The 27,081-nt window shown below is 48.6% G+C and overlaps 1 protein-coding gene across 2 annotated transcripts in view; it reads left to right on the top strand.

Moving 5' to 3' along the window:
* Positions 1–2,290: 2,290 nt before the first annotated feature.
* The window catches only part of EFCAB10 (EF-hand calcium binding domain 10), a 37,340-nt gene continuing 12,549 nt past the window's right edge, over positions 2,291–27,081 (top strand). The window contains exons 1-2 of one of the 2 annotated variants that reach the window (XM_076056973.1): positions 2,291–2,505; positions 8,981–9,196. In XM_076056973.1, coding sequence (XP_075913088.1) covers positions 2,370–2,505; positions 8,981–9,196 — 352 coding nt within the window. In that variant the 5' untranslated portion in view covers positions 2,291–2,369. The remainder of the gene's footprint in view (positions 2,506–8,980; positions 9,197–27,081) is intronic. The other variant, XM_076056974.1, reaches the window with a different exon arrangement.

Genomic DNA, 27,081 nt, shown 5'->3' with positions numbered 1-27,081 from the left:
TGTGACGTCACGTGAAAATGTGCAACTTTAAATAAATATAGAATTGTTATAACAACACTAATTTTGATATTTTTTTTATTATGAACTATTTGATTATTTTAATTTACTAAGATCACCTTTTAGTTATTCCATGAAGGAGCATTTTGCTTCTCCATGGGAGAATGGAGAAGCATACATATTGAACATTTTTTTTAATGATTGTCATTAAACATTTAGATTCTAATGATTCTACCTGGGCTTTTCATTCTGTGTAATGAATGTATGATTGTTATAATTGTACTCTCCATTTTTTATAGTTATAATTACTTTAAATATTTTATAATTATAAGATAATTTCAATATGATATTCTGAACATCTGCAGTTTTAGTTAGACGTTGAATATTTTCAAGTGAATTTTATGCTAAATTTAAGCTTTCCAACGCCTCCTTTTTAACAAATGTTTTCTCCTACAACATCAGAGTGCAGCGCCACATTAAATACGCACTACAATGACTAAAGTTTAAAGTGATTTGAAGTATTTTTTATAAAAAAAATTTTGGGGGGGGCAGAGCTTTGTGACGTCATATTGAGGGGGGTCTGACTTTTTGTGACGCCGTGTGACGAGGGAGGGGGGGTAAAAAATCGTCCAAAATCGTGTGACGTCATTTATGGACGGCCCCTTAGTCACACCCACCCGCTCCACCCACTCACTCACCCACTCACCCACTCACCCACCTACTCACCCACCCACCTACTCACCCACCCAACCACTCACCCACCCAACCACTCACCCACTCACCCACCCACACATCCACTCACCCACTCACCCACTTAGTCACCCACTCAGTCACCCACCCACTCACCCACAGACCCACTCAGTCACTCACTCACCTAGTCACCCACATACTCACCCACCCACTCACTCACCCACTCACCAACCCACTCACCCACTCAGTCACCCACTGACCCACACACCCACTCAGTCAATCACCCACCCACTCACCCACCTATTCACCCACCCAACCACTTACCCAACCAACCACTCACCCACACATCCACTCACCCACTCAATCACCCACTCACCCACCCACACATCCACTCAGTCACTCACCCACCGACTCACCCACCCAACTACTTACCCACCAACCCACACATCCACTCACCCACACATTCACTCACCCACTCACCCACACATCCACTCACCCACTCACACATCTACTCAGTCACTCACCCACCGACTCACCCACCCACACATCCACTCACCCACACATCCACTCACCCACACATCCACTCACCCACTCATCCACTCACCCACTCAGTCACCCACTCACCCATACATCCACTCACCCACCCACAAACACATCCACTCACTCACCCACCCACTCACTCACTCACCCACAAACACATCCACTCACCCACTCACCCACCCACTCACTCACCCACCCACTCACTCACCCACTCACCCACCCACCCACAAACACATCCACTCACCCACTCACTCACCCACTCACCCACCCACTCACCTACTCACTCACTCATCCACTCACCCACCCACAAACACATCCATTCACCCACTCACTCACCCACTCACTCACTCACCCACTCACTCACTCACCCACTCACTCACTCACCCACCCACAAACACGTCCACTCACTCACTCACCCACCCACTCACTCACCCACTCACTCACTCACCCACCCACTCACTCACTCACCCACTCACCCACTCACTCACTCACCCACCCACTCACTCACCCACTCACTCACCCACTCACTCACTCACCCACCCACTCACTCACCCACTCACTCACCCACCCACCCACAAACACATCCACTCACTCACCCACTCACTCACCCACCCACAAACACATCCACCCACTCACTCACTCGCCCACCCACTCACTCACCCATCCACTCACTCACCCACCCACAAACACATCCACTAAATCTCCAGGCAGAGCCCCCTGTCCCCCTAGGTAAGATGGCCTTTCTGGTAACGCATTAACGTGACGTCATTTCCGTTCCCCACATCATAAATACTTTTTTTTTACCATTCGCTGTTAATAAGGTCCCTTCCCCGAAACGTCTCAGGACCAAGTTTTCTTTTCGAGTCCACACACGCAGCCTTTAAATGTCCTACCACTAATTTAAAATCGCCATTCCAGTGGGCGGAAGTCAGAAGTTGTCACCGGAAGCCAGCATCACGTGACCGGCGCGCGCGCGGGAGGGGGTTGCCCCCGGCAGCACAGGGGGGGCGGAGGGGCGGGTGTGACGACGTTGCTATGGCGACTCCGGCGCATGGTGGGGGGGGGGGCCGCCGCGCGGTTTCCATGACAACGCGGGGGTGTTGTGGTGGTGCCGCTGCGCCGTTGCCCTGGAGACGGCAGCAATGGCGCAGGTGGAGGTGGAGGAGGTGAAGGAGGTGGAGAAGGTGGAGGCGGTGGCGGCACGCGAGTACCTGGAGCGTCACCGCCTGGCCGCGCTCATGGAGCTGATGATGGCGCGCGTCATGGCGGAACGGCCTGGTAGCCACGGTTGTTGTTGTTGTTACCCTTGTGATGGTGTGTGGGTGAGTGTGTGGGTGAGTGTGTGGGTGAGTGTGTGGGTGAGTGTGTGAGTGTGTGGGTGAGTGTGTGGGTGGGTGAGTGTGGGTGAGTGTGTGGGTGTGTGGGTGAGTGTGTGGGTGAGGGTGTGGGTGTGTGTGAGTGTGTGGGTGTGTGTGGGTGTGTGGGTGTGTGGATGAGTGTGTGGGTGAGGGTGAGTGTGTGAGTGAGTGTGTGGGTGAGTGTGTGGGTGAGTATGTGGGTGAGTGGGTGGGTGAGTGTGTGGGTGGGTGAGTGAGTGTGTGGGTGAGTGTGAGGGTGGGTGAGTGTGTGGGTGTGTGTGTGGGTGTGTGGGTGAGTGTGTGGGTGAGGGTGAGTGTGTGGGTGAGGGTGAGTGTGTGGGTGAGTGTGTGGGTGTGTGTGAGGGTGAGTGTGTGGGTGAGTGTGTGGGTGAGTGTGTGGGTGAGTGTGTGGGTGGGTGAGTGTGTGGGTGAGTGTGTGGGTGTGTGTGAGGGTGAGTGTGTGGGTGAGTGTGTGTGAGGGTGAGTGTGTGGGTGAGTGTGTGGGTGTGTGTGAGGGTGAGTGTGTGGGTGAGTGTGTGGGTGGGTGAGTGTGTGGGTGAGTGTGTGGGTGTGTGTGAGGGTGAGTGTGTGGGTGAGTGTGTGGGTGAGTGTGTGGGTGGGTGAGTGTGTGGGTGAGGGTGAGTGTGTGGGTGAGGGTGAGTGTGTGGGTGAGTGTGGGTGAGTGTGTGGGTGAGTAGGTGAGTGTGTGGGTGAGTGAGTGTGTGAGTGAGTGTGTGGGGTGAGTGTGTGGGGTGAGTGTGTGGGTAAGTCTGTGGGTGAGTGTGTGGGTGAGTGTGTGGGTGAGTGTGTGGGTGAGTGTGAGGGTGAGTGTGTGGGTGAGTGTGTGGGGTGAGTGTGTGGGTAAGTCTGTGGGTGAGTGTGTGGGTGAGTGTGTGGGTGAGTGTGTGGGTGAGTGTGAGGGTGAGTGTGTGAGTGAGTGTGTGGGTGAGTGTGTGGGTGAGTGTGTGGGGTGGGTGTGTGGGTGAGTGTCTGGGGGAGTGTGTGGGTGTGTGTGTGGGTGAGTGTGTGGGTGTGTGGGTGAGTGTGTGGGTGAGGGTGAGTGTGTGGGTGAGTGTGTGGGTGAGTGAGTTTGTGAGTGTGTGGGTGTGTGTGAGGGTGAGTGTGTGGGTGTGTGTGTGAGGGTGAGTGTGTGGGTGAGTGTGTGGGTGGGTGAGTGTGTGGGTGAGTGTGTGGGTGTGTGTGAGGGTGAGTGTGTGGGTGAGTGTGTGGGTGAGTGTGTGGGTGGGTGAGTGTGTGGGTGAGTGTGTGGGTGTGTGTGAGGGTGAGTGTGTGGGTGAGTGTGTGGGTGAGTGTGTGGGTGAGTATGTGGGTGAGTGGGTGGGTGAGTGTGTGGGTGGGTGAGTGAGTGTGTGGGTGAGTGTGTGGGTGAGTGTGAGGGTGGGTGAGTGTGGGTGGGTGTGTGGGTGAGTGGGTGGGTGAGTGGGTGTGTGGGTGAGTGGGTGAGTGTGTGGGTGGCTGAGTGTGTGGGTGAGTGGGTGAGTGAGTGGGTGGGTGAGTGGGTGGGTGAGTGGGTGAGTGAGTGGGTGAGTGTGTGGGTGTGTGTGAGGGTGAGTGTGTGGGTGAGTGTGTGGGTGTGTGGGTGAGTGTGTGGGTGAGTGTGTGGGTGAGTGTGTGGGTGAGTGTGAGGGTGGGTGAGTGTGTGGGTGAGTGTGTGGGTGAGTGAGTTTGTGAGTGTGTGGGGTGAGTAGGTGAGTGTGTGGGTGAGTGTGTGGGTGAGTGTGTGAGTGAGTGTGTGAGTGAGTGTGTGGGTGAGTTTGTGGAGTGAGTGTGTGGGGTGAGTGTGTGGGTAAGTGTGTGGGTGAGTGTGTGGGTGAGTGTGTGGGTGAGTGTGGGGGTGAGTGTGTGGGTGAGTGAGTTTGTGAGTGTGGGTGAGTGTGTGGGGTGAGTAGGTGAGTGTGTGGGTGAGTGTGTGGGTGAGTGTGTGAGTGAGTGAGTGTGTGAGTGAGTGTGTGGGGTGAGTGTGTGGGGTGAGTGTGGGGGTAAGTCTGTGGGTGAGTGTGTGGGTGAGTGTGTGGGTGAGTGTGTGGGTGAGTGTGAGGGTGAGTGTGTGAGTGAGTGAGTGTGTGAGTGAGTGTGTGGGTGAGTGAGGGTGTCTGGGTGAGTGTGTAGGGTGAGTGTGTGGGTGAGTGTGTGGGTGAGTGAGGGTGTCTGGGTGAGTGTGTGGGTGAGTGTGTGGGGTGAGTGTGTGGGTGAGTGTCTGGGGGAGTGTGTGGGTGAGTGTGTGGGTGAGTGCGTGGGTGAGTGTGGGTGAGTGTGAGGGTGAGTGTGTGAGTGAGTGTGTGGGTGAATGTGTGGGTGAGTGTGTGGGTGAGTGTGTGGGTGACTGTGTGGGTGAGTGTGGGTGAGTGTGTGGGTGAGTGTGTAAGTGAGTGTGTGGGTGAGTGTGTGAGTGAGTGTGTGAGTGAGTGTGAGGGTGAGTGTGTGAGTGAGTGTGTGGGTGAATGTGTGGGTGAGTGAGGGTGTCTGGGTGAGTGTGTAGGGTGAGTGTGTGGGTGAGTGTGTGGGTGAGTGTCTGGGTGAGTGTGTGGGGTGAGTGGGTGAGTGGGTGAGTGTGTGGGGTGAGTGTGTGGGGTGAGTGTGTGGGTGAGGGTGTTGGTGAGGGTGTGGGTGAGTGTGTGGGTGAGTGAGGGTGTCTGGGTGAGTGTGTAGGGTGAGTGTGTGGGTGAGTGTGTGGGTGAGTGTGTGGGTGAGTGTGTAAGTGAGTGTGTGGATGAGTGTGTGGGTGAGTGTGTGGGTGAGTGTGTGGGTGAGTGTGTGTGTGGGTGAGTGTGTGGGGTGAGTGTGTGGGTGAGTGGGTGAGTGTGTGGGTGAGTGTGTGGGTGAGTGTGTGGGTGTGTGTGTGGATGAGTGTGTGGGTGAGTGAGTTTGTGAGTGTGTGGGTGAGTGTGTGGGTGAGTGTGGGTGAGTGAGTTTGTGAGTGTGTGGGTGTGTGGGTGAGTGTGTGGGTGAGTGAGTTTGTGAGTGTGTGGGTGAGTGTGTGGGGTGAGTGTGTGGGTGAGTGTCTGGGGGAGTGTGGGTGAATGTGTGGGTGAGTGTGTGGGTGAGTGTGTGGGTGAGTGTGAGGGTGAGTGTGTGAGTGAGTGTGTGGGTGAGTGTGTGGGTGAGTGTGAGGGTGAGTGTGTGGGTGAGTGTGTGGGTGAGTGTGTGGGTGACTGTGTGGGTGAGTGTGGGTGAGTGTGTGGGTGAGTGTGTGGGTGAGTGTGTGGGTGACTGTGTGGGTGAGTGTGGGTGAGTGTGTGGGTGAGTGTGTAAGTGAGTGTGTGGGTGAGTGTGTGAGTGAGTGTGTGAGTGAGTGTGAGGGTGAGTGTGTGAGTGAGTGTGTGGGTGAATGTGTGGGTGAGTGAGGGTGTCTGGGTGAGTGTGTAGGGTGAGTGTGTGGGTGAGTGTGTGGGTGAGTGTCTGGGTGAGTGTGTGGGGTGAGTGGGTGAGTGGGTGAGTGTGTGGGGTGAGTGTGTGGGTGAGGGTGTTGGTGAGGGTGTGGGTGAGTGTGTGGGTGAGTGAGGGTGTCTGGGTGAGTGTGTAGGGTGAGTGTGTGGGTGAGTGTGGGTGAGTGTGTGGGTGAGTGTGTGGGTGAGTGTGTAAGTGAGTGTGTGGGTGAGTGTGTGGGTGAGTGTGTGGGTGAGTGTGTGTGTGGGTGAGTGTGTGGGGTGAGTGTGTGAGTGTGTGGGTGAGTGTGTGGGTGAGTGTGTGGGTGTGTGTGTGGGTGAGTGTGTGGGTGAGTGAGTTTGTGAGTGTGTGGGTGAGTGTGTGGGTGAGTGTGTGGGTGAGTGAGTTTGTGAGTGTGTGGGTGTGTGGGTGAGTGTGTGGGTGAGTGAGTTTGTGAGTGTGTGGGTGTGTGGGTGAGTGTGTGGGTGAGTGAGCTTGTGAGTGTGTGGGTGAGTGTGTGGGGTGAGTGTGTGGGTGAGTGTCTGGGGGAGTGTGTGGGTGAGTGTGTGGGTGAGTGTGTGGGTGAGTGTGAGGGTGAGTGTGTGGGTGAGTGTGTGGGTGAGTGTGTGGGTGAGTGTGTGGGTGAGTGTGTGTGTGGGTGAGTGTGTGGGGTGAGTGTGTGGGTGAGTGGGTGAGTGTGTGGGTGAGTGTGTGGGTGAGTGTGTGGGTGAGTGTCTGGGTGAGTGTGTGGGTGAGTGTGTGGGTGAGTGTGAGGGTGAGTGTGTGAGTGAGTGTGTGGGTGAGTGTGTGGGTGAGTGTGAGGGTGAGTGTGTGGGTGAATGTGTGGGTGAGTGTGTGGGTGAGTGTGTGGGTGACTGTGTGGGTGAGTGTGGGTGAGTGTGTGGGTGAGTGTGTGGGTGAGTGTGTGAGTGAGTGTGTGAGTGAGTGTGTGAGTGAGTGTGTGGGTGAATGTGTGGGTGAGTGAGGGTGTCTGGGTGAGTGTGTGTGGGTGAGTGTGTGGGTGAGTGTCTGGGTGAGTGTGTGGGGTGAGTGGGTGAGTGTGTGGGGTGAGTGTGTGGGGTGAGTGTGTGGGTGAGGGTGTTGGTGAGGGTGTGGGTGAGTGTGTGGGTGAGTGAGGGTGTCTGGGTGAGTGTGTAGGGTGAGTGTGTGGGTGAGTGTGTGGGTGAGTGTGTGGGTGAGTGTGTGGGTGAGTGTGTGGGGTGAGTGTGTGGGTGAGTGGGTGAGTGTGTGGGTGAGTGTGTGGGTGAGTGTGTGTGTGTGGGTGAGTGTGTGGGTGAGTGAGTTTGTGAGTGTGTGGGTGAGTGAGCTAGGTGGGTAAGTGAGGTGAGTGAGGTGAGTATCAGTGTTTGTGTTGTTGTTGTCACTTTCTGACTACCCCGTGCCCCCTGTGAGTGAAGAGCTTCATAGCTCATCGGATTCTTCTTCCTGCAGTCTAAATTCTGATATTTGTCGCTGTTGTTGCGATTGTTTGTTTATGTTTATTGACAGGTGTTGGTGTTGTTGTTGTGTTGTTGTTGATGTTTGTGGTGTTGTTGTTGTGTTGTTGTTGATGTTTGTTTGTGTTGATATTGTTGTTGATGTTTGTTGTTGATGTTTGTTGTTGATGTTTGTGGTTGGTGTTTGTTGATGTTTATTGTGTTGTTGTTGATATTTGTGGTGTTGTTGTTGTGTTGTTGTTGTGTTGTTGTTGTTTGTTGTTGTGTTGTTGTTGTATTGTTGTTGTATTGTTGTTGTATTGTTGTTGTGTTGTTGTATTGTTGTTGTGTTGTTGTTGTGTTGTGTTGTTGTTGTTGTGTTGTTGTATTGTTGTTGTTGTATTGTTGTTGTGTTGTTGTTGTGTTGTTGTTGTATTGTTGTTGTGTTGTTGTTGTTATATTGTTGTTGTTATATTGTTGTTATATTGTTGTTGTATTGTTGTTGTTGTGTTGTTGTTGTATTGTTGTTGTGTTGTGTTGTTGTATTGTTGTTGTGTTGTTGTTGTATTGTTGTTATATTGTTGTTATATTGTTGTTGTATTGTTGTGGTATTGTTGTTGTATTGTTGTTGTTGTGTTGTTGTTGTATTGTTGTTGTTGTATTGTTGTTGTATTGTTGTTGTGTTGTGTTGTTGTTCTATTGTTGTTGTTGTTGTATTGTTGATGTTTGTTGTATTGTTGTTGATGGTTGTTGTATTGTTGTTGTTGATGTTGTATTGTTGTTGTTGTGTTGTGTTGTTGTTCTATTGTTGTTGTTGTATTGTTGATGTTTGTTGTATTGTTGTTGATGGTTGTTGTATTGTTGTTGTTGATGTTGTATTGTTGTTGTTGTTGTGTTGTATTGTTGTTGATGGTTGTTGTATGGTTGTTGATGTATTGTTGTTGTTGTGTTGTTGTGTTGTTGTTGTGTTGTTGTTCTATTGTTGTTGTTGTATTGTTGATGGTTGTTGTATTGTTGTTGATGGTTGTTGTATTGTTGTTGTTGATGTTGTATTGTTGTTGTGTTGTTGTTCTATTGTTGTTGTTGTATTGTTGATGGTTGTTGTATTATTGTTGATGGTTGTTGTTGTTTTGTTGTTATATTGTTGTTGATGGTGGTGTTGTTGTTGTGTTGTTGTTGATGGTTGTTGTATTGTTATTGTTGATGTTTGTTGATGGTGGTGTTGTTGTTGTTGTTGTGTTGTTGTTGATGGTTGTTGTATTGTTATTGTTGATGTTTGTTGTATTGTTGTTGTTGTGTTGTTGTATTGTTGTTGATGGTTGTTGTATGGTTGTTGATGTATTGTTGATGGTGGTGTTGTTGTTGTTGTGTTGTTGTTGATGGTTGTTGTATTGTTATTGTTGATGTTTGTTGTTGTTGTGTTGTTGTTGTTGTTGTGTTGTTGTATTGTTGTTGATGGTTGTTGTATTGTTGTTGTTGATGGTGGTTGATGTTTGTTGTTGTTGTGTTGTTGTATTGTTGTTGATGGTTGTTGATGTTTGTTGATGGTGGTGTTGTTGTGTTGTTGTCCAGCACGTCCCCGTGACATGATGCTGCACCATCTCCAGCAGCTGCGCTCAGCTCGTGACGCAGCGGGGGGAGCCCCTCCCCTCGCCTCCCCCCCCCCGGCCCCCCCCGGCCCCCCCCCGGCCCCCCCCCAGCTGTTCACCCCCCACGATCTCCGCACGGCGTTTGGCCTCGCTGACCCCGGAGGGCGAGGGAGCATCTCGCTAGCCCACTACACACACGGTACTCACCACCATAGTACCATAGTACTCACCACCACAGTACCATAGTACTCACCACCATAGTACTCACTGTCATAGTACTCACTGTCATAGTACCATAGTACTCACCACCACAGTACTCACTGTCATAGTACCATAGTACTCACTACCATAGTACTCACTGTCATAGTACCATAGTACTCACCACCATAGTACTCACCACCATAGTACCATAGTACTCACCACCATAGTACCATAGTACTCACCACCATAGTACCATAGTACTCACCACCATAGTACCATAGTACTCACCACCACAGTACTCACTGTCATAGTACCATAGTACTCACCACCATAGTACTCACTGTCATAGTACCATAGTACTCACCACCATAGTACTCACTGTCATAGTACCATAGTACTCACCACCATAGTACCATAGTACTCACCACCATAATACCATAGTACTCACTACCATAGTACTCACTGTCATAGTACCATAGTACTCACTACCATAGTACCATAGTACTCACCACCATAATACCATAGTACTCACCACCATAGTACTCACTGTCATAGTACCATAGTACTCACCACCATAGTACCATAGTACTCACCACCATAGTACCATAGTACTCACCACCATAGTACTCACTACCATAGTACTCACCACCATAGTACCATAGTACTCACCACCATAGTACTCACTACCATAGTACTCACTACCATAGTACCATAGTACTCACCACCATAGTACTCACTACCATAGTACTCACTACCATAGTACTCACCACCATAGTACTCACTGTCATAGTACCATAGTACTCACCACCATAGTACTCACCACCACAGTACTCACTATCATAGTACCATAGTACTCACCACCATAGTACCATAGTACTCACCACCATAGTACCATAGTACTCACAACCATAGTACTCACCACCATAGTACTCACCACCACAGTACCATAGTACTCACTGTCATAGTACTCACTGTCATAGTACTCACTACCATAGTACTCACTACCATAGTACTCACTACCATAGTACCATAGTACTCACTACCATAGTACTCACTGTCATAGTACCCACCACCACAGTACCATAGTACTCACCACCATAGTACTCACTGTCATAGTACCATAGTACTCACCACCATAGTACCATAGTACTCACTGTCATAGTACCATAGTACTCACCACCATAGTACTCACTACTCACCAACATAGTACTCACTGTCATAGTACCATAGTACTCACTACCATAGTACTCACTACCATAGTACTCACTACCATAGTACTCACCACCATAGTACCATAGTACTCACTACCATAGTACTCACTACCATAGTACCCACCACCACAGTACCATAGTACTCACCACCATAGTACTCACTACCATAGTACTCACCACCATAGTACCATAGTACTCACCACCATAGTACTCACTACCATAGTACTCACTACTCACTACCATAGTACTCACTACCATAGTACTCACTACTCACTACCATAGTACTCACCACCATAGTACTCACCACCATAGTACTCACCACCATAGTACTCACTACCATAGTACCCACCACCACAGTACCATAGTACTCACCACCATAGTACTCACTACCATAGTACTCACCACCATAGTACCATAGTACTCACCACCATAGTACTCACTACCATAGTACTCACTACTCACTACCATAGTACTCACTACCATAGTACTCACTACTCACTACCATAGTACTCACCACCATAGTACTCACCACCATAGTACTCACCACCATAGTACTCACTACCATAGTACCCACCACCACAGTACCATAGTACTCACCACCATAGTACTCACTACCATAGTACTCACCACCATAGTACCATAGTACTCACCACCATAGTACTCACTACCATAGTACTCACTACTCACTACCATAGTACTCACTACCATAGTACTCACTACTCACTACCATAGTACTCACCACCATAGTACTCACCACCATAGTACTCACCACCATAGTACCATAGTACTCACTACCATAGTACTCACCACCATAGTACTCACTGTCATAGTACCATAGTACTCACTACTCACTACCATCGTACTCACCACTATAGTACTCACCACCACAGTACTCACTGTCATAGTACCATAGTACTCACTGTCATAGTACTCACTACCATAGTACTCACCACCATAGTACTCACTACTCACTACCATAGTACTCACTACCATAGTACTCACTACCATAGTACTCAACACTATAGTACTCACCACCATAGTACCATAGTACTCACCACCATAGTACCATAGTACTCACTGTCATAGTACTCACTGTCATAGTACTCACCACCATAGTACTCACTACCATAGTACCATAGTACTCACCACCATAGTACTCACTACCATAGTACCATAGTACTCACCACCATAGTACTCACTACCATAGTACTCACTACCATAGTACTCACCACCATAGTACTCACTACCATAGTACCATAGTACTCACCACCATAGTACTCACTACCATAGTACTCACCACCATAGTACCATAGTACTCACCACCATAGTACTCACTACCATAGTACTCACTACTCACTACCATAGTACTCACTACCATAGTACTCACTACTCCCTACCATAGTACTCACCACCATAGTACTCACCACCATAGTACTCACCACCATAGTACCATAGTACTCACTACCATAGTACTCACCACCATAGTACTCACTGTCATAGTACCATAGTACTCACTACTCACTACCATCGTACTCACCACTATAGTACTCACCACCACAGTACTCACTGTCATAGTACCATAGTACTCACTGGCATAGTACTCACTACCATAGTACTCACCACCATAGTACTCACTACTCACTACCATAGTACTCACTACCATAGTACTCACTACCATAGTACTCAACACTATAGTACTCACCACCATAGTACCATAGTACTCACCACCATAGTACCATAGTACTCACTGTCATAGTACTCACTGTCATAGTACTCACCACCATAGTACTCACTACCATAGTACCATAGTACTCACCACCATAGTACTCACTACCATAGTACCATAGTACTCACCACCATAGTACTCACTACCATAGTACTCACTACCATAGTACTCACCACCATAGTACTCACTACCATAGTACCATAGTACTCACCACCATAGTACTCACTACCATAGTACCATAGTACTCACTGTCATAGTACTCACTACCGTAGTACTCACTGTCATAGTACTCACTACCATAGTACTCACTACCATAGTACCATAGTACTCACTACCATAGTACTCACTACCATAGTATTCACCACCATAGTACTCACTACCATAGTACCATAGTACTCACTGTCATAGTACTCACTACCGTAGTACTCACTGTCATAGTACTCACTACCATAGTACTCACTATCATAGTACTCACCACCATAGTACTCACTACCATAGTACTCACCACCATAGTACTCACCACCATAGTACTCACCACCATAGTACTCACTACCATAGTACCATAGTACTCACCACCATAGTACTCACTACTCACTACCATAGTACTCACCACCATAGTACTCACTACCATAGTACTCACTACTCACCACCATAGTACTCACCACCATAGTACTCACTACTCACTACCATAGTACTCACTGTCATAGTACTCACTGTCATAGTACTCACCACCATAGTACTCACTACTCACTACCATAGTACTCACTACCATAGTACTCACCACCATAGTACTCACTACCATAGTACTCACTACCATAGTACCATAGTACTCACTACCATAGTACTCACTATCATAGTACTCACTATCATAGTACTCACCACCATAGTACTCACCACCATAGTACTCACTACCATAGTACTCACCACCACAGTACTCACTACTCACCACCATAGTACTCACTGTCATAGTACTCACCACCATAGTACTCACCACCATAGTACTCACTGTCATAGTACTCACTACTCACTACCATAATACTCACCACCATAGTACTCACCACCATAGTACCATAGTACTCACCACTATAGTACTCACTACTCACTACCATAGTACTCACCACCATAGTACTCACCACCATAGTACTCACTACCATAGTACTCACCACCATAGTACTCACCACCATAGTACTCACTATTCACTACCATAGTACTCACTACCATAGTACTCACCACCATAGTACTCACTACCATAGTACCATAGTACTCACTGTCATAGTACTCACCACCATAGTACTTACTACTCACCAGCATAGTACTCACTACCATAGTACTCACTACTCACTACCATAGTACTCACTACCATAGTACTCACTACCATAGTACTCACTATCATAGTACTCACCACCATAGTACTGACTACTCACCACCATAGTACTCACCACCATAGTACCATAGTACTCACTACCATAGTACTCACTGTCATAATACTCACTACTCACTACCATAGTACTCACTACCATAGTACTCACCACCATAGTACTCACCACCATAGTACTCACTACTCACTATCATAGTACTCACTACCATAGTACTCACCACCATAGTACTCACTACCATAGTACTCACTACCATAGTACTCACTACCATAGTACTCACTACCATAGTACTCACTGTCATAGTACTCACTACCATAGTACTCACTACTCACCACCATAGTACTCACTACCATAGTACTCACTACCATAGTACTCACTATCATAGTACGCACTACCATAGTACTCACTACTCACCACCATAGTACTCACTACCATAGTACTCACTACCATAGTACTCACTGTCATAGTACTCACTACTCACTACCATAGTGCTCACTACCATAGTACTCACCACCATAGTACTCACTACCATAGTACTCACTACCATAGTACTCACTACTCACTACCATAGTACTCACTACCATAGTACTCACCACCATAGTACTCACTACTCACTACCATAGTAGTCACTACCATAGTACTCACCACCATAGTACTCACCACCATAGTACTCACCACCATAGTACTCACCACCATACTACTCACTGTCATAGTACTCACCACCATAGTACTCACTACCATAGTACTCACCACCATAGTACTCACCACCATAGTACTCACTACCATAGTACTCACTACCATAGTACCATAGGACTCACTACCATAGTACTCACTGTCATAGTACTCACTGTCATAGTACTCACTGTCATAGTACTCACTACCATAGTACTCACTGTCATAGTACTCACTGTCATAGTACTCACTACCATAGTACTCACTACCATAGTACTCACCACCATAGTACTCACCACCATAGTACTCACTATCATAGTACTCACTACCATAGTACTCACCACCATAGTACTCACTATCATAGTACTCACTACCATAGTACTCACTACCATAGTACTCACTATCATAGTACTCACTATCATAGTACTCACTACCATAATACTCACTACCATAGTACTCACTACCATAGTACTCACCACCATAGTACTCACTACCATAGTACCATAGTACTCACTACCATAGTACTCACTACTCACTGTCATAGTACTCACTACCATAGTACTCACTACCATAGTACTCACTACCATAGGACTCACTACCATAGTACTCACCACCATAGTACTCACCACCATAGTACTCACTGTCATAGTACTCACTACCACAGTACTCACTACCATAGTACTCACTACCATAGTACTCACTGTCATAGTACTCACTACCATAGTACTCACTACCATAGTACTCACTGTCATAGTACTCACTACCATAGTACTCACTACCATAGTACCATAGTACTCACTACCATAGTACTCACTACCATAGTACTCACTGTCATAGTACTCACTGTCATAGTACTCACTACCACAGTACTCAACTACCATAGTACTCACTGTCATAGTACTCACTACCATAGTACTCACTGTCATAGTACTCACTACCATAGTACTCACTACCACAGTACTCACTGTCATAGTACTCACTACCATAGTACTCACTACCACAGTACTCACTATCATAGTACTCACTACCATAGTACTCACTGTCATAGTACTCACTACCATAGTACTCACCACCATAGTACCATAGTACTCACTACCATAGTACTCACCACCATAGTACTCACTGTCATAGTACCATAGTACTCACTACTCACTACCATCGTACTCACCACTATAGTACTCACCACCACAGTACTCACTGTCATAGTACCATAGTACTCACTGGCATAGTACTCACTACCATAGTACTCACCACCATAGTACTCACTACTCACTACCATAGTACTCACTACCATAGTACTCACTACCATAGTACTCAACACTATAGTACTCACCACCATAGTACCATAGTACTCACCACCATAGTACCATAGTACTCACTGTCATAGTACTCACTGTCATAGTACTCACCACCATAGTACTCACTACCATAGTACCATAGTACTCACCACCATAGTACTCACTACCATAGTACCATAGTACTCACCACCATAGTACTCACTACCATAGTACTCACTACCATAGTACTCACCACCATAGTACTCACTACCATAGTACCATAGTACTCACCACCATAGTACTCACTACCATAGTACCATAGTACTCACTGTCATAGTACTCACTACCGTAGTACTCACTGTCATAGTACTCACTACCATAGTACTCACTACCATAGTACCATAGTACTCACTACCATAGTACTCACTACCATAGTATTCACCACCATAGTACTCACTACCATAGTACCATAGTACTCACTGTCATAGTACTCACTACCGTAGTACTCACTGTCATAGTACTCACTACCATAGTACTCACTATCATAGTACTCACCACCATAGTACTCACTACCATAGTACTCACCACCATAGTACTCACCACCATAGTACTCACCACCATAGTACTCACTACCATAGTACCATAGTACTCACCACCATAGTACTCACTACTCACTACCATAGTACTCACCACCATAGTACTCACTACCATAGTACTCACTACTCACCACCATAGTACTCACCACCATAGTACTCACTACTCACTACCATAGTACTCACTGTCATAGTACTCACTGTCATAGTACTCACCACCATAGTACTCACTACTCACTACCATAGTACTCACTACCATAGTACTCACCACCATAGTACTCACTACCATAGTACTCACTACCATAGTACCATAGTACTCACTACCATAGTACTCACTATCATAGTACTCACTATCATAGTACTCACCACCATAGTACTCACCACCATAGTACTCACTACCATAGTACTCACCACCACAGTACTCACTACTCACCACCATAGTACTCACTGTCATAGTACTCACCACCATAGTACTCACCACCATAGTACTCACTGTCATAGTACTCACTACTCACTACCATAATACTCACCACCATAGTACTCACCACCATAGTACCATAGTACTCACCACTATAGTACTCACTACTCACTACCATAGTACTCACCACCATAGTACTCACCACCATAGTACTCACTACCATAGTACTCACCACCATAGTACTCACCACCATAGTACTCACTATTCACTACCATAGTACTCACTACCATAGTACTCACCACCATAGTACTCACTACCATAGTACCATAGTACTCACTGTCATAGTACTCACCACCATAGTACTTACTACTCACCAGCATAGTACTCACTACCATAGTACTCACTACTCACTACCATAGTACTCACTACCATAGTACTCACTACCATAGTACTCACTATCATAGTACTCACCACCATAGTACTGACTACTCACCACCATAGTACTCACCACCATAGTACCATAGTACTCACTACCATAGTACTCACTGTCATAATACTCACTACTCACTACCATAGTACTCACTACCATAGTACTCACCACCATAGTACTCACCACCATAGTACTCACTACTCACTATCATAGTACTCACTACCATAGTACTCACCACCATAGTACTCACTACCATAGTACTCACTACCATAGTACTCACTACCATAGTACTCACTACCATAGTACTCACTGTCATAGTACTCACTACCATAGTACTCACTACTCACCACCATAGTACTCACTACCATAGTACTCACTACCATAGTACTCACTATCATAGTACGCACTACCATAGTACTCACTACTCACCACCATAGTACTCACTACCATAGTACTCACTACCATAGTACTCACTGTCATAGTACTCACTACTCACTACCATAGTGCTCACTACCATAGTACTCACCACCATAGTACTCACTACCATAGTACTCACTACCATAGTACTCACTACTCACTACCATAGTACTCACTACCATAGTACTCACCACCATAGTACTCACTACTCACTACCATAGTAGTCACTACCATAGTACTCACCACCATAGTACTCACCACCATAGTACTCACCACCATAGTACTCACCACCATACTACTCACTGTCATAGTACTCACCACCATAGTACTCACTACCATAGTACTCACCACCATAGTACTCACCACCATAGTACTCACTACCATAGTACTCACTACCATAGTACCATAGGACTCACTACCATAGTACTCACTGTCATAGTACTCACTGTCATAGTACTCACTGTCATAGTACTCACTACCATAGTACTCACTGTCATAGTACTCACTGTCATAGTACTCACTACCATAGTACTCACTACCATAGTACTCACCACCATAGTACTCACCACCATAGTACTCACTATCATAGTACTCACTACCATAGTACTCACCACCATAGTACTCACTATCATAGTACTCACTACCATAGTACTCACTACCATAGTACTCACTATCATAGTACTCACTATCATAGTACTCACTACCATAATACTCACTACCATAGTACTCACTACCATAGTACTCACCACCATAGTACTCACTACCATAGTACCATAGTACTCACTACCATAGTACTCACTACTCACTGTCATAGTACTCACTACCATAGTACTCACTACCATAGTACTCACTACCATAGGACTCACTACCATAGTACTCACCACCATAGTACTCACCACCATAGTACTCACTGTCATAGTACTCACTACCACAGTACTCACTACCATAGTACTCACTACCATAGTACTCACTGTCATAGTACTCACTACCATAGTACTCACTACCATAGTACTCACTGTCATAGTACTCACTACCATAGTACTCACTACCATAGTACCATAGTACTCACTACCATAGTACTCACTACCATAGTACTCACTGTCATAGTACTCACTGTCATAGTACTCACTACCACAGTACTCAACTACCATAGTACTCACTGTCATAGTACTCACTACCATAGTACTCACTGTCATAGTACTCACTACCATAGTACTCACTACCACAGTACTCACTGTCATAGTACTCACTACCATAGTACTCACTACCACAGTACTCACTATCATAGTACTCACTACCATAGTACTCACTGTCATAGTACTCACTACCATAGTACTCACTACCATAGTACTCACTACCATAGTACTCACTGTCATAGTACTCACTACCATAGTACTCACCACCACAGTACTCACTACCATAGTACTCACTACCATAGTACTCACTGTCATAGTACTCACTACCATAGTACTCACTACCACAGTACTCACTACCATAGTACTCACTACCATAGTACTCACTGTCATAGTACTCACTACCATAGTACTCACTGTCATAGTACTCACTGTCATAGTACTCACTACAATAGTACTCACTGTCATAGTACTCACTATCATAGTACTCACTACCATAGTACTCACTACCATAGTACTCACTACCATAGTACTCACCGTCATAGTACTCACTACCATAGTACTCACTACCATAGTACTCACTGTCATAGTACTCACTGTCATAGTACTCACTGTCATAGTACTCACTACCATAGTACTCACTACCATAGTACTCACTGTCATAGTACTCACTATCATAGTACTCACTACCATAGTATTCACTACTCACCACCATAGTACTCACTGTCATAGTACTCACTACCATAGTACTCACTACCATAGTACTCACTACCATAGTACTCACCACCATAGTACTCACTGTCATATTACTCACTATCATAGTACTCACTACCATAGTACTCACTACCATAGTACTCACTACTATAGTACTCACTACCACAGTACTCACCACCATAGTACTCACTGTCATAGTACTCACTGTCATAGTACTCACCACCATAGTACTCACTACCATAGTACTCACCACCATAGTACTCACCACCATAGTACTCACCACCATAGTACTCACTGTCATAGTACTCACTACCATAGTACTCACTACCATAGTACTCACCACCATAGTACTCACTACCATAGTACTCACTACCATAGTACTCACTACCATAGTACCATAGTACTCACTACCATAGTACTCACTACCATAGTACTCACTATCATAGTACCATAGTACTCACTATCATAGTACTCACTACCATAGTACTCACTGTCATAGTACTCACTACCATAGTACTCACTACCATAGTACTCACTACCATAGTACTCACTGTCATAGTACCATAGTACTCACTACCATAGTACTCACTACCATAGTACTCACTATCATAGTACTCAATATGATAGTACTCACTACCGTAGTACTCACTATCATAGTACCATAGTACTCACTACCATAGTACTCACTACCATAGTACTCACTACCACAGTACTCACTACCATAGTACCATAGTACTCACTACCATAGTACTCACCACCATAGTACTCACTACCATAGTACTCACTACCACAGTACTCACTACCATAGTACTCACTACCACAGTACTCACTACCATAGTACTCACTACCACAGTACTCACCACCATAGTACTCACTGTCATAGTACTCACTACCATAGTACTCACTACCATAGTACTCACCACCATAGTACTCACTACCATAGTACTCACTACCAAAGTACTCACCACCATTGTACTCACCACCATAGTACTCACTACCATAGTACTCACTACCATAGTACTCACTACCATAGTACTCACTGTCATAGTACTCACTACCATAGTACTCACTGTCATAGTACTCACCACCATAGTACTCACTACCATAGTACTCACTACCATAGTACTCACCACCATAGTACTCACTACCATAGTTCTCACTACCACAGTACTCACTGTCATAGTACTCACTACCATAGTACTCACCACCATAGTACTCACTACCACAGTACTCACTACCATAGTACTCACTACCGTAGTACTCACTACCATAGTACTCACTGCCATAGTACTCACTACCATAGTACTCACTACCATAGTACTCACTACCATAGTACTCACCACCATAGTACTCACTACCATAGTACTCACTACCATAGTACTCACTTCCATAATACTCATAGTACTTGCCAGGGTATTTTGTACCATCGGACACTCCACCCCCACAACTCCCAGTCGGTGATGGGGCAGTTGTGGAGAGAGTGGAGAGTTTCCCATACCTGGGCAGTGTGCTTATGACTGGCTCCAGTTTAACAGCAGAGGTCTCACTCCGAATCAGTCGAGCGGCAATATCTTTTCATCGGTTGCGTAACGCTGTGTGGAAGCTACCTGGTCTGTCGCTCCGCACTAAGCTTCAGGTCTTCTCGGCCACGGTCATTCCCTCCCTTCTCTACGCTTGCGAAACGTGGACACCCCCCTAATGGAGCATCTTCGCCGGTTAGAAACATTTAGGCTGGCCTGCCTACGATCCATCCTGGGTTTAACCAGGCTGGATTTTGTGAGGAGCTCACAAATCCTTGAAAGATCTGGGAAAGGTCCCATCGGTGAGCTCTTCCGGCGGGGAAGGCTGCGTTGGCTGGGTCATGTAGCCCGCATGCCCAGCCACCGCATGCCTAAACAGCTTTTGTTCGGCCGGATCGAGGGGGCTAAGCGGGCGCGGCACGGGCTAGAGAAGAGATGGAGTGACGTGGTACAGGAGGACGTGGAGCTGAGTGGACTTGCCGATGACCGGTACCAGCGGTGTCAAGATTGGCCTCTGTGGAGGAGGCTCGTGAAGGATGCTACTGGGCAGTTGGAGGCAGTCGCCCTCCAACAACAACGGAGGGCGGAGGAGCGACGCTCACAACAACGAGCGGAGTGCCGGGTGGCTAAAGCACAGCAGGTTGGCACAGTATGGGGCACAGGTGGTGCACCAGCCAGTCATCTCAGTCAGTCGACCCGTGGCACCTGGGTCTGCCCCGTGACCTCCTGCCCGCGGGCGTTCGACACTTCACGTGGCCTCAAGGTGCACATGGCCTGGCACAAGTGTCGTGGTGACATCACCGCCACTTAGTGGCGAATGGCGGTTGTTGTTGTGTGTGTGTACCTAGTCCGGCAAAACAACCCCCTACCTCCTCGCGGTGCCGGACGGGCAACTCTGTCGTGGACAGTGCTGTGGGGGGAGATCCAATTTTGATTGGCTCCTCCCCTCATGGCATATGTGTCCACCACAGGGGCTAAACGGGGGCTCTGGACGGGTGCGAGGGGCTGGTAACCCCTCCACCTTCAATTAATTACCACGAAACCACGAGTTAAACTGAAATATGTAACTAATAAGCTTGTGCCGGAGGCCCCGGGGGGCCAGGCGTCTATGACGTCTCCTGGCCAAACCCCAATTGGCGGAGCCAGGAGATTGAATATCCACCCTCGGGGCTCCTCCAGAAACAACGAAAAGCCACTACGGGTGGTCACGTGGAATGTTCGAACGCTCACTGCGGAGGAGAGGCTGCCACTCCTCTGTCGGGAGCTGGACCGGTACCGCCTGGATCTATGCGGCATTCAGGAGGTCCGGTGAACCGGCTCTGGCTCCTGCCACCATGAGGGGTGAACAGTCCTCTACTCGGGGCAGCAGACTGCCAAACAACAGGGTGTGGCTCTTCTTTTGAACAAAAGAATGAAGGGGGCGTGGGAGCGTGGCAGTGAGGTGTGGGAAGCTGTAAGCCCCAGGCTACTTTGGGCTCGCCTTCCCATCAACCGGAGGCGAGGAATGGTGGTCGTGGTTACTTATGCCCCCACAGAAGATGAACATCCGTGGAGGGATGCAGGCAAAGCTGATGAGTCAGATGCCTTCTTTGACCTCCTGTCACAGGTGCTGGCTAAAGTGGCCCCTCGGGATAGAGTCATCATGTTGGGTGACTTTAATGCCTGAGTTGGTCATGATACTGGCACCTGGTCTAGAGTGATTGGAGGGCATGGGCCAGATCAGCTCAATAACAACGGTAGGAGGCTGCTAGATTTTTGTGCAGCCCATGGGCTTGTAATTACCAACACGCTGTTCCGGCATCGGCGCATCCACACAACATCATGGATGCATGCCGGGTCCAAGCAAGAACATCTGCTGGACTACATAGTGACGGACCAGCGGATGCGAGCCTATGTCCTTGACACCAGGACCTACCGTGGAGCTGATCTGCCCTCTGACCATCGACTAGTCATCTGTAAGATGCGCCTGCCATTCTTCCACTCCGGTGGTGGGTGTACACCCAGGACCCCATTCCGACCTAAAGTGGCCTGGTCTCAGTTATCTGATGAAAGTTGCAAGAGAGAATTTCATCATCGCTTGCGGCTGGGATTGGCATCGTCCCCGACTCCTCCTGATGTCGAGGGTAAATGGGCGAGGTTTAGGACTGTGACTCATGCAGCTGCAATGGCTGCTTTGGGTACGCGGTCCAGACCTCCCCAGAGACCCTGGCTGACAGAGGAGGTGTTCAGGATGCTTGAGAAAAAGCGACAGGCCCACTGTCATCGGCTACAGAATCCCACGTCAGAGAATGAGGCTTACCGCAGCCTTCGCTCGGAGGTTCGGGGAGCCGTGAGGCGCTGCAAGGATGGGTGGTGGTCGCGGGTTGCTGAGGAGATGGAGTCTGCCTCAGTGGCCCGTGATCACAAATCTCTATTTAACTCCATCAAAAAAGTAACCTGCAGCACCACACCTATTACCATCATTAGGGGAAAAAACGGTGATCCAATCTCTGACCCCCAGGAACAGGTTTGCAGATTTGCTGAGCATTTCTGTGAGGTCCTGGGGGAGGGAAAATCCCTCAGCCAGGAAAACATCGTGGCACAAAGTGAGGATGACCCTGCTGAGGCTGCGGTGCATCAAATATTGGAAGAAGTCACCCCCTGTGAGTGGCTGGCTGAGGTGCCATCTGTTGAGGAAGTACTGAAGGCGATCCGGAGTCTGAGACCAGGAAAGGCAGCAGGCAGAGATGATCTCCCAAGCGAAATGCTGAGGGAGGGTGGCGTTTGTGCACAGACTGCCCTATATGACATCATAACAACGGTCTGGGCCACTGGACGGGTTCCGCAGGATTGGAAGGATGCCCTGGTGGTCCCCCTCTTTAAGAAGGGGGACCGCACAGACTGTAACAACTACAGGGGCATCTCACTCCTCAGTGTGCCGGGAAAGGTCCTGGCAAGGATTATTCAGCATCGCCTTGCCAGGCACGCTGAGGAGAGGCTTGCGGAGCCCCAATGCGGTTTCAGGAAAGGGCGGTCCTGCACAGATGCCATATTTTCTGTCCGTCTGCTACAGCAGAGGTGTAGGGAATTCTAACAAGACCTACATCTCTGCTTTATTGACTTGGTCAAGGCCTATGATACCATCAGTAGGCCTGGGCTCTGGGTCCTTCTTCGTGCTTTTGGAGTACCTGACCCTCTGCTCACGATCATTAAGGACCTTCATGATGGTGAGTGGACCCGGGTAAAACTACGTGGCCGGGAGTCAGAGCCATTCCCTGTACAACTTGGGGTGCGACAGGGATGTCCTCTGGCTCCCACATTATTTAACATCTATTTTGACCACGTAGTTCGTGAAGCCTTCAATAGCTGTACCGGGGGAATCTCCATATGGTACAGATATAATGGGAGGCTGATCGATGCCCGTGTGCGGTCAAGGGATGGCTCTCTATTGGTCAACCACGTTATGTATGCTGATGATTTGGTAATAGCTGCTCAGTCAGAGGAGGAGTTGGAGACGCTGTTGCTGAGACTGGAGCGTGCCACTAAAAGGTGGGGCCTTACCATCAGCCCCACCAAAACTAAGCACCTGCCTGGGTATTTTGTACCATCGGACACTCCACCCCCACAACTCCCAATTGGTGATGGGGCAGTTGTGGAGAGAGTGGAGAGTTTCCCATACCTGGGCCGTGTGCTTATGTCCGGCTCCAGTTTAACAGCAGAGGTCTCACTCCGAATCAGTCGAGCGGCAATATCTTTTCATCGGTTGCGTAACGCTGTGTGGAAGCTACCTGGTCTGTCGCTCCGCACTAAGCTTCAGGTCTTCTCGGCCACGGTCATTCCCTCCCTTCTCTACGCTTGCGAAACGTGGACCCCCCTAATGGAACATCTTCGCCGGTTAGAAACATTTAGGCTGGCCTGCCTATAATCCATCCTGGGTTTAACCAGACTGGATTGTGTGAGGAGTTCACAAATCCTTGAAAGATCTGGGCAAGGTCCCATCGGTGAGCTCCTCCGGCGGGCAAGGCTGCGATGGCTGGGTCATGTAGCCCGCTTGCCCAGCCAACGCATGCCGAAACAGCTTTTGTTCGGCCGGATTGAGGGGGCTAAGCGGGCGCGGCACGGGCTAGAGAAGAGATGGAGTGATGTGGTACAGGAGGACGTGGAGCTGAGTGGACTTGCCGATGACTGGTACCAGCGGTGTCAAGATCGACCTCTGTGGAGGAGGCTCGTGAAGGATGCTACTGGGCAGTTGGAGACAGTCGCCCTCCAACAACAACGGAGGGCGGAGGAGCGACGCTCACAACAACGAGCGGAGCGCCGCGTGGCTAAAGCACAGCAGGTTGGCACAGTAGGGGGCACAGGTGGTGCATCAGCCAGTCATCTCAGTCAGTCGACCCGTGGCACCTGGGTCTGCCCCGTGACCTCCTGCCGGCGGGCGTTCGACACTTCACGTGGCCTCAGGGTGCACATAGCCTGGCACAAGCGTCGTGGTGACATCACCGCCACTTAGTGGCGAATGGCGGTTGTTGTTGTGTGTGTACCCGTGTGTTTGTGTACCTGTGTGTGTGTGTGTGTACCTGTGTGTGTGTACCTGTGTGTGTGTGTACCTGTGTGTGTACCTGTGTGTGTGTACCTGTGTGTGTACCTGTGTGTGTGTGGTTCGCAGATTTGCTGAGCATTTCTGTGAGGTCCTGGGGGAGGGAAAATCCCTCAGCCAGGAAAACATCGCGGCACAAAGTGAGGATGACCCTGCTGAGGCTGCGGTGCCTCAAATATTGGATGAAGTCACCCCCTGTGAGTGGCTGGCTGAGGTGCCATCTGCTGAGGAAGTATTGAAGGCGATCCGGAGTCTGAGACCAGGAAAGGCAGCGGGCAGAGATGATCTCCCAAGCGAAATGCTGAGGGAGGGTGGTGTTTGTGCACAGACTGCCCTATATGACATCATAACAACAGTCTGGACCACTGGACGGGTTCCGCAGGATTGGAAGGATGCCCTGGTGGTCCCCCTTTTTAAGAAGGGGGACCGCACAGACTGTAACAACTACAGGGGCATCTCACTCCTCAGTGTGCCGGGAAAGGTCCTGGCAAGGATTATTCAGCATCGCCTTGCCAGGCACGCTGAGGAGAGGCTTGCGGAGCCCCAATGCGGTTTCAGGAAAGGGCGGTCCTGCACAGATGCCATATTTTCTGTCCGTCTGCTACAGCAGAGGTGTAGGGAATTCCAACAAGACCTACATCTCTGCTTTATTGACCTGGTCAAGGCCTATGATACCATCAGTAGGCCTGGGCTCTGGGTCGTTCTTCGTGCTTTTGGAGTACCTGACCCTCTGCTCACGATCATTAAGGACCTTCATGATGGTGAGCGGGCCCGGGTAAAACTACGTGGCCGGGAGTCAGAGCCATTCCCTGTACACCTTGGGGTGCGACAGGGATGTCCTCTGGCTCCCACATTATTTAACATCTATTTTGACCACGTAGTTCGTGAAGCCTTCAATAGCTGTACCGGGGGAATCTCCATATGGTACAGATATAATGGGAGGCTAATCGATGCCCGGGTGCGGTCAAGGGATGGCTCCCTATTGCTCAACCACGTTATGTATGCTGATGACTTGGTAATAGCTGCTCAGTCAGAGGAGGAGTTGGAGACGCTGCTGCTGAGACTGGAGCGTGCCACTAAGAGGTGGGGCCTTACCATCAGCCCCACCAAAACTAAGCACCTGCCTGGGTATTTTGTACCATCGGACACTCCACCCCCACAACTCCCAATCGGTGATGGGGCAGTTGTGGAGAGAGTGGAGAGTTTCCCATACCTGGGTAGTGTGCTTATGACTGGCTCCAGTTTAACAGCAGAGGTCTCACTCCGAATCAGTCGAGCGGCAATATCTTTTCATCGGTTGCGTAACGCTGTGTGGAAGCTACCTGGTCTGTCGCTCCGCACTAAGCTTCAGGTCTTCTCGGCCACGGTCATTCCCTCCCTTCTCTACGCTTGCGAAACGTGGACCCCCCTAATGGAACATCTTCGCCGGTTAGAAACATTTAGGCTGGCCTGCCTACGATCCATCCTGGGTTTAACCAGACTGGATTGTGTGAGGAGCTCACAAATCCTTGAAAGATCTGGGCAGGGTCCCATCGGTGAGCTCCTCCGGCAGGCAAGGCTGCGATGGCTGGGTCATGTAGCCCGCATGCCCAGCCACCGCATGCCGAAACAGCTTTTGTTTGGCCGGATTGAGGGGGCTAAGCGGGCGCGGCACGGGCTAGAGAAGAGATGGAGTGATGTGGTACAGGAGGACGTGGAGCTGAGTGGACTTGCCGATGACTGGTACCAGCGGTGTCAAGATCGGCCTCTGTGGAGGAGGCTGGTGAAGGATGCTACTGGGCAGTTGGAGGCAGTCGCCCTCCAACAACAACGGAGGGCGG

This window comes from Petromyzon marinus, chromosome 79, assembly GCF_048934315.1.
Source record: "Petromyzon marinus isolate PM22_M1 ecotype Great Lakes invasive population chromosome 79, UKy_Petmar_22M1.pri1.0, whole genome shotgun sequence".
Lineage (NCBI taxonomy): Eukaryota > Metazoa > Chordata > Hyperoartia > Petromyzontiformes > Petromyzontidae > Petromyzon > Petromyzon marinus.
The sequence above is the reverse complement of the archived record's forward strand: the minus strand, read 5'-3'. Positions and strand labels throughout refer to the sequence as shown.